This window comes from Pristiophorus japonicus, chromosome 8 (assembly GCF_044704955.1).
Source record: "Pristiophorus japonicus isolate sPriJap1 chromosome 8, sPriJap1.hap1, whole genome shotgun sequence".
In the NCBI taxonomy this organism is placed as follows: domain Eukaryota; kingdom Metazoa; phylum Chordata; class Chondrichthyes; family Pristiophoridae; genus Pristiophorus; species Pristiophorus japonicus.
Window position 1 is genome coordinate 49,243,706 of NC_091984.1, and position 16,068 is coordinate 49,259,773.

Consider the following 16,068-nt stretch of genomic DNA (forward strand, 5'->3'; position numbering starts at 1 on the left):
ATTCAGATTTACAGCATCCATGGTATTTTGCTTTTGTAAAGAGCTTGATACTTTAAAAAGGAAGTGGGGAAATGTTTCAGCAGAAATGCTAGATTAGTTAAGAAACAAGTCAAATTAAGGATGAAATATTAAAGTGCGGGAAAGAGGAGAAAGGAGAATAAGGAGGTAAAGAGTCAAGTTGAGTAGAAATATGTGTTATAATTTCTAAGCATCATTTAGGAGTACACGATTATTATAAAAAAATAAAGTTTGTTCTGGCATCTGAGTAGCTTTACAATTGTCACATTCGTGTTTGTTTCAATCAGCACAAGTAGAAAACTCAAAATCTGACTGACTCAAGTAAATGGTAATGAGTTAATGACCATCTCTGCTGGCATTAAATCTACTTCTCTCTGTGATCGGGTGTGGCACCTATTTGACATTTTCCTTAATGAAGTCAACAGCACAGAAGATAGATGAATTGATCGACTGATCATCCAGTTCTAATCAACGTTATTTTGTTCCCCAACTTGCTCATTTTTTGCTTTCCTGAAGGTATTTGCTCCTTGCTGGGAAAGAATTCCACGAGCACCACGGCCCACTGCTACTTAGTCATGCACGAGGCTCAACTGGGACTGTCAGCAGACTATGACCCTAGGTCAGGTCCTTCACAACCAAGCTCCATCCTCTCCTTGCCAGACCTCCCATAGTGCAGGGGTGGCTAATTTCCCCATCCTAACCCAGGGGCATTGCAGTAATTGTGACATTAATACCCCAGTTCAGGTGGAAATCACCTAACTCGGCACGGAATTGGAATGGAACATTCCTGGTTTGTGCACCTCAGCTATTCACTCTGAAGTACTGGAAGAGAGTCAAATGGTTAAACCTTTATAACAAAAAAAATGTCAAAGTGGAACCTTAGTAAGTTTATCTTAGTTTCTGAAAATCTGTTTTTGAAAAACTGCAAACCTGTATACAAATGGAATGTTAATGGCAATGTCAAAAAGCAGGCTATTGCCAACAAATAATTTACAACATTCTTTGTTGAAGGCAATTGGGCAGTATTGTGATTGGGCTTACCTCACCCAAACTAATTCTAGTTTATCAAAAAAGTATCGTGCATTCTCTTTCTCCTCTAACCCACCGAAATATAGCGGCCTAAATTCAGGGTCTCGGAAAGACCCGTTACTGCCTGTTTGCGGCGGAGGAATCCCATGGCCGCCGCTTTGTGGTCCATTGGCCGCCCCGACTCAAAGTCAGGTCGGGGATTTTTCGGCCTGGACCCAATTCTGCCCCGATGCTGATGACCGCCACAAACCCGTCATCAGAACGCACATCACCGTTCTCCCTCACCTGAAAAAAACACCCAGCGATATTCAGCTCAAAAAAAAAAATCGTTACCCCGCCACGCTGTGCTCCAGACAGCTTTTTCTGTCGATGCACCTTATCTGGAGTGTGTGTAGCCCGGCAGAGCGGCGGCCCTTCAAGGGGAGGGCCCACTGCCGCAGCCTCCATGTATTTATTTTTGCCGGCCGACTTCCCGATCGGCCGCAAGATAGTGTCCACAGGTTCGGCCGGGCTGCCAATGGGCAGCCTGGCATCCTCTCTTGGGTGCCAGGCCGCTAGCCCGGCTGAAACCCTCCCTGGTGGCCCAGTGGCCGAAGATTTTAAATGTCTGAGTTTCTCCCCTTTAACGGAGGGGAGAGAGCGTGGTGACGCACACATGCTGTGACATCACCACCACTCCACTGAGTGACAGCGGCGGAGTCCCGGTCTTGACCCAAATTCAGCCCCTCAGCCTGCCTTTCTGTCTATCTCCTGCCCCCACTATGACTGACTTCTGATCCGACTTTAAAAAAATGTCAAAGTCCTGAAAATCGATCGGAAGGCCACCTCATCGATCTCAGCGGTAAAACCAGGTAAAAAGTCATAGAGGCGCCAGCTTTCCAGCATACCTGAATTTTGGCCCCATACAGTCTATACCCAAACTAAAATCCTTACCTGGTCACAAGCTAAACTGCATCAAAACAAAGACTGGGACATCTCAATGAACAATCATTTTATCCAATTAAAAAGATTTCAAAGTCTTGAATAATACTGCAGCAAAAGAATGCATTTTTTCCTAACGTTCTATTATCACGTCTGCACAGGGCCATTTAAAGGAAACATCTGTGGATTTAGAGTAATTTTAAAGTAGGATAGGGTCACCTATGACAAACAAAATTGACTCCCAAAATGGCCGAGTGTCTAAATGTCTGGCATGTCATGTTCACCAAGGTGCTCTCAGAACTGACCTCTGGTGTGCACTGAGTTAGTTGATCTTAGATAAGTCAACAGACCGAGCATGGCCCAGCATCTTCAAGCTTTGGCGGTAGGAGTTAGAAGAGATAGCTAGAGTTCCCATTCCTGATCACTATCCAGCGCATACTGCTGGAGGTTAGATGAATATTTGGATATTGGTCAGGAACAAGATCAGGACTGCCTGTGATTCCTGCCATAGTCAAAAAACCTGATCATTCTCACTCTCTTGTACAAAAGGAAGAATATTTTGGAATGCTACTCAAATCCATGGAATTGCAGCCCAGCAGAAGCCAGTGCCTTCAGGAGAGGATGCATAAGATTACATTGAAGAAACTGTATTTGGGGATTGTGGTTGTACTTTTTTTTAATATAAAAGAAAACATTTTTTTGAAATAAAGCCTCAAGAAGGATCCTGTGGATTGACTGAAACATGGGCTCAAAGCCACTTTGTTCTTCCTCCCACAAATAATTATGTTTTGCAACTATACGAAAGGATTTTATTAAGTGAGGGAGCCCAACACACATCACATTTAACGTGTTTATCAGAGCCGTATGAAAATGTAATCTACTGTAATTGTAGAAATTCAAACAGGGCACAATACAGATGAATCCTATTCTCCAGTTAATAAGTATATAGTTAACAATAAAGATGACCTCCTGTACAATATGCATGCTGCTTCTTTAAATCGTCCATGGCCAAATCATCCATCGCTCGGTCACTTGACTAGAAACAATACGTTACCCTCCACAGGATTTGGGTCAGCGCCGAACAAAATCCCACTGAATGCCACGATGAACCTACTCATTGGCCGTTGTCAGGACTCATTAATGGACAGCTACAGACCGAGGATCAAATGCATGCTGTATGCGACAGCTGATCCGCTGTGGATTATTCACATAATTTAATGGCCATACGCAGCATGTGGTACAGCTGTCATGCATGAGAACAAGAATCTGTTTTAGGAAGCCAACCCAAATTAAAATGTACATAAAATATTAATATCCACGAACACAGCAGCATCAAACAGGGCTACGGGGAAAGAGGATCGGTCCATTTTTAGCATTTACTTTGCAGGTTTATTGTCCAATAAGAAAAAAAAGGCAAACACTAAAACAAAGCCCAGATGCAAAGCAGTATTCACTACTGTCTCGAATAAAAAGCTTGTTTTTTTTTAAACTTCTACTGCACAACATTCCACTACCTACCAAACTCAGAGGAACATACAACTAAACTCTGCATATGCTTTACTTGTTATGCATTTATCACAACGCACATAATATAATTGAATCTGTACTTTGCCAATCCTTGAAAAGTGCTGCCCAAAATAGGACTCTGAGCAAGTTCTGTGCGTGGAATCCACTGGTCAAGATAAAAGTCAGACAAGTCAACATTTCTTCTCCACACTCACTCCAATCCCTTCCCCCAGGCATGCACACATACATAGAGCTGTACACAAAGCACTGGTTACTGTCAGTGCAACGATGCTACTGTGGCCCATAATTTCTGAAACAACAGCGTAAGAATGGGGTAATGCTGATTTTTGCCATTAAAGATTCTGGCAATTCAGCCATAAGTGACTTGGACCTATTTTTATGCTACGTCCAAGTTTTCTCAATCTTCGATTCAGTGAAAGTGCCACCAAAACCCTCTGCCGCTCATGAACATAGCTCCACACCATGAAAATTCCCTGAATTTACGCCAGTTCTGAATGAGTTATAAATTTACATCTAAAATTTTAGGCGCAGCAGAACCTAAAGTCATATTTCTGGAGTTTTACAGCGACTTTAAAAAATAATCTAACTGAAACCGAAAATGTATTTTCTGTATGTTCAGCTGCATCTTTAAAGCATCAGAATGATTTTCATTAAACATTGAAAAACATTCATAAATACATTTTCTTAAGCATTCTATGCCTAATTTACATAAATGATCATTTTGATTGCTTTAAAACTGAAATTTTCATGCATAAAGAGGATCTAGAAGAACAAATACGGCTTTCTTTGGATCTTGATTTTTTATGCTGATTTCCATCAGTCTTTATGTTCTGGTGTATACTAATGAGATTCTCAGGAAATGTGGCCGCAAATCTGCGTAATTTCCAGTTACGCCATTTAAAAGAATTCAGGACCTGTATATGAAAAGTTCCTAGAAAGGACAGTAATTTCCATAACAACCCAAGTGGTGTACATCGAATCCTACCTAATACAAGCTATTATTATAACTATGCCTGATTTTTTTTAGTTTCAATATACCACCGCCTCCAAATTCAGTGAAAACAAAAAAGAATGAAATCAGCAACCAGCAAATATGTTTCCGGCCTAAATAAAACAAGGTTTGTAATCAGAAAATCAGAAAACATGGGTTAATTTGAGGGGACAAGATACTTTAATTAACTAATAAACAGTTCTATCATCAACGGTATAGCACTGAATGGGCACTGTTAACTACATCCTCCTCCCTCATAGAATTTTGTCTGCGCATGACACAGGCAACTGTCAAAGTACTTTACATTAATGCTGCACATCAATACAGCCAGAAGTTGAAGTGTTTCCTGTATGCATCTGGGGAAGCAGCTGCATGCATCACACCATAACTACAGTATGCTGATGCAAATGTTTCCAGGATTTATCAGGTTTAATCCTAATTTTTGAAATTATCTGAAGGGTGAAGATTAATCATTACCCTCAATGGATTTATTGCAATCAATTATGGATGAGGTAAAGGAAGACGGTTTTCCTTCCTTATTTTTAAATAAGGTATTATTGTCCTCTTTCAACAATCTAACATCTAGGATATGTTTACAGTTGTATAGTGCCTATTCTAGATTCTTTTGCAAGTTCTCCGCTTTAATTGAGTGCCAACATGATCACCTTGGAGATAATGAGGATTCCCGGCACTACTAGCCTGGATCCCTAGTGTTCTTTCCCCGAATACTGCTTTACCTTTTAAAAACAAATATCTACGCACACATGGAATTGTTCATTGTTTTCAAATGTCAAGACTCAATCATGGCAGTGGGCCTCAGCAGAAATCTCATTCTGTGTGAAAAACAAGAGGGCAGAGCTGCCACTTTTGTGTGTGAACATTTGATTAAGTAAATTAGTGTGAGCAGAGTTAAACCCTTTTGTCTAAACAAAAAGTTGGCACTAGTATGAACATGGTACTTTGTTTCCATTACTAAGGCTAAAAACACACCGTATACTGGCCAACATTCCACTTCCCAATGACAAATGGCAAATGATTTCTCAACATACCTGCAACAACATGAGTTATTATTCCTGCAGTACAGACATTATCGTGCATCAACACCAGGTCGACCAGATGTTGAAGTCTACTTTTATATCGGATATCCCAAAGCTGATTTTATTAAATAGATAGATTGCCTTCCTTTCAAGACAGTAACCTAATCAAGTTCCGATGACGGTGACAAGCCATGATGAATTGCATCATCAGGACCTCTTGACTGGTTACTACGTTTTTAACACAGGAACAGGAGTAGGCCGTTCAGCCCCTCGGGCTTCCTCCACCATTTAATTAGATCATGAGTGTTTTGCACCTCAACTCCATAACCCTGGATACCCTTACCTAACAAAAAATGTATCTATCTCAGTCTTGAAAGTTCCAATTAACCCAGCACCCACAGCCTTTTAGGGAGAGAGTTCCAAATTTCTACTACCCTTTGTGTGGAAAAGTGCTTCCCGATTTTGCTCCTAAATGACCAAGCAAAATCGGGAAGATCTTTATTTTAAGATGCTGTCCCTTTGTTCTTGATTCCCCCACCAGAGGAAATAGTTTCTCCTAATCTACCCTATCAAATCCTTTCAACATTTTAAACATCTTGACCAGATCACCCCTCAATCTCCTATACTCAAGGGAAAACAAGCGAAGTTTATACAACGTGTCCTCATAACTTAAACCTCTAAGACCCGGTAACTGTCCCAGATATCCATTGTTCTCTTAAGACAAATTTTACGTTTATGGGACATTGTTCAGAGGAATTTGTTCATGTGAAAAAGAAATGAGCTCCATTTTCGAACTGCACAAATAAATTTGTATAAAGTGGATACCAAAATACATTAATAAACACAGTGTCGGCTAGACTGTGTAACAGAAAAAATTATCAACTATTATAACTGCTCAGTTAATATTTTGAAGAAGAACTATTGCATTAGCAGCATTACACTTTCCTGAAAATTAAAAAATAATAATTAGGTATTCCCCGGTAGCTCAATGGCAAAATGCACTGCCACACAGATAAGGAATATGCCAAGTTTGATCCATGGTGTGTGGTGAATTACCTCTCATTCGGGCTGTGATTGGGTGCAACCACTGTCCTTCGTGTCCCTGGGCTTGGAAGAAATAGGGGTTTGGAAATAGCAGCCAGGGTTCCCACTCCTCATGGCTAACCAGTGACCCCTGCTGGGATTGCAAGTGTGGACAGATTTGGACTGCGCTTCAATTCCCCAGCCAAATAGCCTGCTGATATCACGAGGCTCACAAACAATTACAATCACCACAAAATGTTTTTTTTAAGAAAAAAAACTTCCCTGGTTGTGGCTTCAATTAATTTTATTTTTTAAATTATTTGATTATGTTACAAAGCATTTTACTTCCAATATTAGACTTTTAAATAGCATGGCTTATGCTACATTGCATGCAAAATGTGTTTTTTTTTAAAAAGACAAAGCACTTTTATTACATCCTGGGGACATTAGGACAAAAGATATTTATTTACATGTGCAAAACATTTGCCCAGTTCAAACACTACTGACATGGAACAGCACTAGCCCAAAAGAGAACAATTTTGTTATCGTCAAATCTTCTGAATCTTTTTGCCTAGTTCATTTACCCAAATGGGATCGAGTTTGAATGATACCACTTGGTCCCATCCCCATTGTCTGTTCAAACCTACCTCCAGCTGCAAGTTTGATTTGATTTCCCAGTTTTTATTTCTTCTCCTTCCCCCACACTTTGCATTTTTACGCAATTACAATGTAATGATGCATCGCACAGACTTTACTGATTTTAAATGACCGTTTCTGTTCTTCTACAGCCCTCATTCGAAAAACAATTGCAGCTTTTTTTGAGCAATTTACTGCTGCTTACCGTTTACTGCATAATTCTTCTCCCCAAAAAATCAAGCTGTCACCTCCCTCCGGCCCCCTTTGCACAAATAATGCCTCCCCTCATTTGCTGAGAGACCGGTCATGCTCAGAAATAATCCATATCTGAACATGAAAACACAGGCACAGAAAATGGATCTTTATATCAAGATCATTATCACAGGCAGTTCCTCGGAATCGTGGAAGACTTGCTTCCACTCCTGAAGTGAGTTCTTTGGTGGCTGAACAGTCAAATAAGAGAGCCACAGACTCTGTCACAGGTGGGACAGACATTCACTGAGGGAAGGGTTGGGTGTTGGGTGGGACTAGTTTGCCATACGCTTCTTCTGCTGTCTATGCTTGACCTCTTCATGCTCTCGGCGTTGAGATTCGAAGAGCTCAACGCCCTCCCGGATGCACTTTCTCCACCCAAGGCGGTCTTCAGCCAGGGACTCCCAGGCGTCAGTGGTGATGTCGCACTTTACCAGGGAGGCTTTGAGGGTATCCTTGTAACGTTTCCGCTGACCTGTTCAGCTACAGTGAATCAAGATAATTTATCCAGCACAGTTTTTCCTCAAAGACGTTACATCATTTTACATCACATCAAGTTAATCTGCTGGTGTCCATCATTTTCACTCGGACAGCTGTTAAACTATTGTTTATATATGGGATGATTAAACAGACACTCTGATGAAAAGTTCCACCTAGAATATTAACTTATTTTCTACTTTCAAATGTCAGCTGGCCCACTATCTATTTTCAAGCTTATGTTTTTATATCAAACAAATGGATTAATTCAACTAAGCTCTTAACGTATTGGGATAAAGTTTCCACTTTAGGTGCAATCGGCAAATTGTGCTCAAAATTGTGAATTTTTTGCTCAGCTTTCCGCTCAAACTCATTTACATATCGCTGAATGTAAAAGCTTCCATGAACCAGCAGCATTTTAGAAGGTCTTTTTTTTAAATTTTGCATTAAAAATATTTAAGAGTGGTAACCTGGTGCAGTTTTATTAATGCAGTTGAAAATGGGTTTATCATGAGCATTTATATTCAGAGTGTCTAGTCCACCACCTGTGAGTAACCCGATTTTAAATAATTGAAAATGACTTCAAAAAACTATACAGAACCATTGACTAGTTTATTTGGTGTACACAAGTCAGTTTCTAAATACATTAAATATGTTTTTAATAGTTAAAAGCTTTTAAAAAGGTGCCTATTAGTGTCCTCCCGCCTAGAAAAAAAGCTTAATTTTAAGAACCTCCTCGAAGGCCCGCAAACGAGCGCAATTAGCGGAAACTCGCCATAGTGATTAACTTGATCTGAGGATGTGGCCAGTCTTGTGGGCGGGGCCACATCCAGCATGATATTTTTTAAACTAGCGCAACGATTGTGGAAACTCGATTTGCACTTGTCGTAATTTGTGCTCGACACGCCTCAATCTTTTGCACTGGTTTGGCTCATTTTGGGCAAACTGCGCTTAAAAAAAAAAACAGCGTAATCTAGCAGAAACTCCAGGCTACTGTGTCTTGTGCATGTTCTAGTAATGTGTGTCATTATTATATTTTCCAGATAGAAGACTGGGACAGACATAGCGGATGTTTACCATAAGAAGATAAAGCTGTAGAGGTCATCTACAGAAGCCTAAAAAGTCCTGTTGGGACCCTTCCAGCACTTCAATACAAAATAAATTAGAGTAAACCCAGTAGGCACTTTAAAACATTTGCTTTATATCAAATAGAAACCAAAAAAGCTCAACTATCAAAAATTGCAAGTGACTATTTTTTTGAGTTGCAATCAACTGTAAAATTTTTGAGAAGCGCACGGGTCATTGGTATTTGATTGCAATTTGATTAAATTTACAGTAATTATTTTATTCAACACTAATAAGATGTACCAACACGACCTGCAATTTAGAAATATTTTATTTAAACTGACACATATTTAGTATTACACACAGTTTCACTGTAATAAAAAGCAGCATACAAAAAGGTCTTATTTTGTATATTTGCAGATGTACTCCAGATAATATTAGAAAATTATGAGTCAGGTTTTCAAAATACTGAACTTAAATGCACTCCATTTTGGGTTGCTTGCATCTCCCATCTTTTTCAAATTTATTGTGCTTTACGGATTACCATTCATAGAATTTTTTATTTCTCTCTTCTCACACCCTCCTGATACTAAATCATTAGTGTCATTATGGGTTGCATACTTCCCCTATTCACACCCATCAAGGTGACTCTGGCAGCATTAAAATCCTTTAGTATCAGAAAATCTTTTCAGCTTTCAAAATATTTTCACTTCCATATAAAGATCTCCAAAATTATCTTGCTCAAATTTACAAGCCTGTGATTCATTTCTGTTTTAAACATAAAGAACCAAACAACATTGGTTAGTTCACAGAATAGTGTACGTATATATATATTCTTCAAATGAATCAAACGGAACTTTCATTCTGATGCTGAAGGTCAAAGCCTCAAAATTGAAGTATTTTATATTTCCAACTGTTTGATGCTTTAAATTATTCTTAATTCAAAATTAACCACACACTTCTGCATGTTCAGACTTACTGAATAGTTATTACAATGACTGCATTTCATTGTTGTAAATATAAAAAGAATGAGCCAGGTTGCAGAAATGTAAAGCGCAAGATACTACTTTCTCTGACTGAGAAATTGTCTCATAAAACTATTCTCACAAGACCTGCAGGATAAAATGGTCAGCTCTGGAGGATATTATTCTGTCTCAGAAACACATTTTATACAGGCAGGAAAGGGTGCTGTAACATTCTTATTCAGAGTGGACACCCTGGGCTAGAACTCAGCACAAGCTGAACCAATAGCCCCGTGGAAAAACCTCCATAACAGTGCCAACACTATATTGTTATTATCCACAGTACAATTTATGTTTTTAAACATACTATCTAAAACATTATTTGCATCCAAATGATTAGCATTGAAGTATTTACAAATTGAAGTTTTGTTTACACAAAGCGGGTTCCATTGATGGCTCAACAGGTTCACTCAGTAACTGTGTCATGCAGATCAAAAAGCTCCCAGGTTCAATCTCAAGTTTGTGCAGAGTTAGCGGAACTTAGCCAGGGCACCAATAGGAGCACTACAATCAGCTCCTGTACCTCTAGGGAAGGGAATGTCAGCTAGGGTCCCCACTCCTGATTGCTATTCAATAATCCCTACTGGATGTGTGTGGATACGGAGGCCTGGTTGTGACCTCTTATATTTGTGATGTCGTATATTTAGATCTCCAGAAGATCTTCGATAAGGTGCCACACAAAAGGTTACTGCACAAGATAAGAACTCGTGGGGTTGGGGGTAATATATTAGCGTGGATAGAGGATTGGCTAACTAACAGAAAACTGAGTGGGGATAAATGGGTTGTTTTCAGTTTGGCAAACTGTAATGAGTGGGGTGCCACAGGGATCAGTGCTGGGGCCTCACTATTTACAATTTATATTAATGACTTGGATGAAGGGACCGAGTGTAAAGTAGCCAAATTTGCTGATGATACAAAGATAGATGGGAAAGCAAGTTGCGAGGAGGACGCAAAGAATCTACAAAGGGATATAGATAGACTCAGTGAGTGGGCAAAAAATTTGGAAGATGGGCTATAATGTGGGAAAATGTGAGGTTATCCACTTTGGCAGAAAAAATAAAAAAGCAAATTATAATTTAAATGGGGAGCGATTACAAAATGCTATAGTAGAGGGATCTGGGGGTCCTTGTACATGAAACGCAAAAAGAGAGAATGCAGGTACAGCAAGTAATCAGGAAAGAAATGGAATATTGGCCTTTATTGCGAGGGGGATGGAGTATAAAAGCAGAGAAGTCCTGCTACAACTGTACAGGGTATTGGTGAGGCCACACCTAGAGTACTGCGTACAGTTTTGGTCGTATTTAAGGAAGGATATACTTGCATTGGAGGCAGTTTAGAGAAGGTTCATGGGGTTGATTCCTGAGATGAAGGGGTTGTCATATGAAAAAAGGTTGAGCAGGTTGGGCCTATACTTGGTGTTTAGAAGAATGAGAGGTGATCTTATTGAAGATTCTGAGGGGACTTGACAGGGTGGATGCAGAGAGGATGTTTCCCCTTGTGGGGAATCTAGAACTAGGGGGCATAGTTTCAGAATAAGGGGTCGCCCATTTAAAACAGAAATGAGGAGGAATTTCTTCTCTCAGAGGGTCGTGAATCTTTGGAATTCTCTATCCCAGAGAGCTGTGGAGACTGGATCTTTGAATATAATTAAGGTGGAGATAGACAGATTTTTGTATGATAAGGGAGTCAAGGGTTATGGGGAGCGGGCGGGGAAGTGGAGTTCAGGCCAAGATCAGATCAGCCATGATCTTATTGAATGGTAGAGCAGGCTCAGGCTCGAAGGGCCAAATGGCCTACTCCTGCTCCTATTTCTTATGTTATGTTTCTGATGTTTCCCCCTCCCCCCCAGCACACTACAGTCAAATAGCTTGCCAATTCCCATTGTCAAGGCTAATATATGGCCACTCGGATGGGATACTGGAGAGCAAGCAGTTTCTGAGCAACGATACAACTGCAAGAAGGAAATGTTCTCTAGAAAAGAGAGAAGAACACAGGTGTGAATAAAAAGCTATTCTTGTAACTAATTTTTGACATATAAATCCAACAGATGAGAAGTAACGAAAAATCAATTCACTCCACTTTACTAAGCTACATCTATAAGAAATACATAACAAATAAAAATCTAAAGGCATCTGCTAAATCATTAGCTTTTAATATTTCATTAGTAAATAGGCCAGTGAACGATGCATCAATTTCTATTTAAAAATTGATATAACCAAAACAACCCATGAAATCTGGTGCCTATACAAACGAGGAAATTTAGGGGAAGAATAATGTTTCTCCTTCCAATATTAACAGCACCCTTCTGAGAAATAAACAAAGCAGGTGCCATTTCTCCAGTAAAAAGCAAGCAATGCTGTTGAACATTGCAAATGAAGTCCTTTGCTGTTCTGCACATGTTTCGGAGAGAAAGAGCGTTACTAAATTGGAAGATTACTTGCAATCTAAAATCTAATAAGAAAATTAAATCTATAAAACTGCCATCTAGAAGGGATTAAACGACTGCAGCTTATTGTTACAAATTTGGAAATTTGCATTAAAATTGTGTAATAGTTTCAGAAGCAACAATAAGTTACTTTTTAATCATACTTCCAATTAAATAAAGCCTCAGTAAAGAAGTGTTCAAGTGCCGGATTGTTTGTAATAATTCCATATGTTTTTGATAGACCACAATATTTTTTAATTGAACTGCTTCCCGGAAAAATAATTGTCTACTTTGTGTATTAATAGAATCATTTGATGCCATCTCCAAACCTCGTTCCTCTGCTTGCCTGTATTTGAAAATATCGCTCCCACACACACACCCACAAATGTCCATTCGATTAAATACCTACAGACCTCACCTGATACCCTGGTCACAAATTCAAACATACAGACACACAAATCCAAGCTTTAAATGCCTCCGAGTCCTTTGCAAAGCGATAAGCGCAGCATTGATAGTGAGCTGCCTGATACCCAAGCTACCCACACTTTTTTTTAATCAATCTACTTTTCAAAAATTGGCCAGCCTGGAACCTCAGGTGGCAAACATCCAAGTTGCGAAGTCGCCTACCTTCACGGAAGCACACGAGCCGATTCAATACCGTCAAGATCGCAGAGTCCACTGGCGGAGCTTCAGCGGCAGACTCCGCGACCCGGGATTGAATCTAAACACAAGTGGCAACTGATGACAAAAAATAACAAACATAAACGATTGCCCTTTCTCGTCCTCTTTCGTCTAGTTCCTGCCTTCTAGTTTTAGTAAGTCGGGACAGTGTGCAAGTACAAACTTGCAGGAATTGTGTAGTTCCAATCACGTTGTTTCACCTTAAGATTCAAACATCACTCGGACCTTTTCCAAAACAGTTTAAACAAAAGCACTGAACCTTTTTTTTAAAGATGCAAAGAAGCTTAATAGCAAAGTTCTTACCGTGCAGCTTAACGAGGCCGTACTGTAGTTTTAAATAATTACACATTTCAGATAAAGCGCAGGAATAAGGAGAGATTATTAGATCAACCCCGACAATTAAAACAAAAAAAGTCACAGAGCCTTGGACAATGTGTAATTTCAGGACTTACCCATTTGGCTCGGTTCCCTACTGTCTGTGGGAACCAGAAGAGAAAGATGGGCACAACGCTTTTTAAAAATGCAAATATTTTTACTGGGAAACGCAGCAAAATACGACAAGCCAATCGGTTCGTAATTATATAAAAATAAAAACAAATCAAGTAGTCTATGAAACAAACGAGAAACGATGGTCTGCCCCTTTTATTTTACCACTCGTTCCATTCACCGCCCACCCCCACCCCCCCCCCCCCCCCCAACCTATTTCCCTTGGCATCACTACACAGAGAGACGATCCTTATTATGGAAATCGCCTGGCTCCCTTTCTCTGTCTCTCTTCCATTTCCTTTTATCTCTGGTTTCGCTTTGCTCGTTACTGGTCATTTCCAGAAAAAAAAAGTCGAAACGTTACCTCTCTCCAAACAGCAATCTGCTTTAAAGTCGTGACTACCAGCGCAGCCAAAATCTAAAAACTGTCACAATTTGAACCTGTTCCTGTTCGGGGTTTAAATCCCAGACTGGTATTTCCCCCTCCAGTCAAGAACATTCCTGACAGCCAACTCGCAGCATTATCCTTTCTGACAGCTCAATACAATTAAAACCACTGCAGATTATGGGCTTTTTTTTTGTTTTTCGCGAAAGAAAACAGCGAGCTGCAATTTTTTGCTTCCTCATCAAAGCTGTGACCCAAACAGGCAAAATAAACGCCAATTGCCTTATCTAAATTGTAACGCACACCTTTCCCTGGGACCACAGCGTCGCTTTTATTCATTTCCCCGCCCTCTCCTAACCCTAAATCAACACCAACCCCCAACCCTCCAAACCACTCTGCCCAGGATTTCAAAAAAACAAACCGACATCAACAAAGGCTATAAATACATCCTTTTGTGGTATCAAACGTCGGGCTATTTTGCCTCATTTTCCTCTTCAACAAAGCTGAAAAGATCATCCGTACGGCAAAACTATTCAAATGTTGGGAGGCAAAGTAGTATTTCTTTCACAGATAGTTGAAAAACATTTCTCCGGAGTGGGAAAGAAGGCAATTCAAACGGAAGTGTCACTGGACCGAATCCATTTTTGTGGTGATTGTGTAATTATTTTTTTCCTCTCCTCCCCTGTCTTTTTTTTAAATCTCACTCACCTACTTGAAGAACATTTTCCACACAGCCGCTCTCCAGCAGTTTAATGCCTCTCCTGAACGGGAGCCGATTATCATCGTCGCCGGGCACGGTGGCACCTCCTGCCGCGGCGGCCGCCGTCTCCTCGGGAGAGTAGTAGTTAAAGGACGAGTACATGCAGATCTCCCTCTCGTTCCTCGGGAAGGACCAGTAAACGATCCGCCTTTGGACGGGCTCGGGGATGCGGGAGAAGCGCTCTTCCACTTGCTGAAAGGGCCACTTCTCCGCCACCATCTTAGCGCTGGCATCCAGCAGGGACTCCGGAGCGTGGGCTCTCCCGGTCGGGGCAGCTTTCTGGGACGATCTGGGAAGAGGGAAGGGCCTGGGACAGAGACGTTTGGCGGCCGGCTGAGCTCTCTCCTCCGCCATGCTGCTCCACACTGTGAGGAGCAAAAAGTATCCGCCGCGCCGCTACAATGTTGCCTTTTTTTTCTCACAGCATTCGAAACCACCACACACTCACTCAGCGCAGCGCAGCGCAGCGCAGCCAGACCTGCCCAGCGCCCGCCTCGCCATTGGCCACAGCTGACCGGCCCCGCCTCCCTCTCCCAGCGCATCGCCGCTTCGATTGGCGCCAGCCCACGTCGGTCAACAGTGAACGACGGCCCGGCCAAAAAAAGCTGGCCTGGTCCGGGCCACGCCCCCCTCCCGCCCCGGGAGCGGCGTTTGCGAGACGCCGATTGGTGTAGCGCGGTGTCAATCGCGGGCCCCATCACAATCGTGGAATTCTGGTCGCGCCCATATAAGGAGCGCCTGCCCTGAATAGGGAGTTAGCTGTCACGCGGGGCGAGGTCACGCTGTGCACCAGAGCCTTTGATTGCAACCCAGCCCAGTCTGGGGTTCGTGTGTGTGTGTGTGTGTGTGTGTGTGTACCGGGGTAGCCTCTAGGTTTATGCAGGGTTCCCGGCTCTTGCTGTATGACTTTTCGAGGTTTAAAAATAACAGTGCTAATTATTGACAGTTAAGTCATTCTTCAGCTTTCTTTTTTTAATAGCAATTAAAATTTCCACCCTGTGCTAACATTTTATGAAGTCGTACCCTAAAGCAGTTTAATTTTCGAACGTATCACCTTTCAGTGTATTGCATTATGCATTTCTGTTTTCAGTGTATTTTATATAGAAATGCTCACACTCACACACAAATGTTTATTTTTCATATTCTGGCAGAGACTATTTAACATCAACTTTAATTGGAAAAAGTGCAAGCTGTCTTTTCATTTTGGGAGCTTAAATTTCAATCCAGTCAGACTCTTTCTATGCCCTCATTAGTGCTAAAGATTTGAAAACTCACCACAGTTTCTAGTTGCCTTGAGAAATTCTCTCCACACGACGACATCTATTGGGTGTCA

General features: G+C 41.0%; 1 protein-coding gene across 2 annotated transcripts in view; it reads right to left on the reverse strand.

Moving 5' to 3' along the window:
- The window catches only part of zswim5 (zinc finger, SWIM-type containing 5), a 316,910-nt gene extending 301,743 nt beyond the window's left edge, over nt 1-15,167 (reverse strand). For both annotated transcript variants that reach the window (XM_070886765.1, XM_070886764.1), the window contains exon 1: nt 14,684-15,167. In XM_070886765.1, coding sequence (XP_070742866.1) covers nt 14,684-15,089 — 406 coding nt within the window. In that variant the 5' untranslated portion in view covers nt 15,090-15,167. The remainder of the gene's footprint in view (nt 1-14,683) is intronic.
- Between the last annotated feature and the right edge of the window lie 901 nt (nt 15,168-16,068).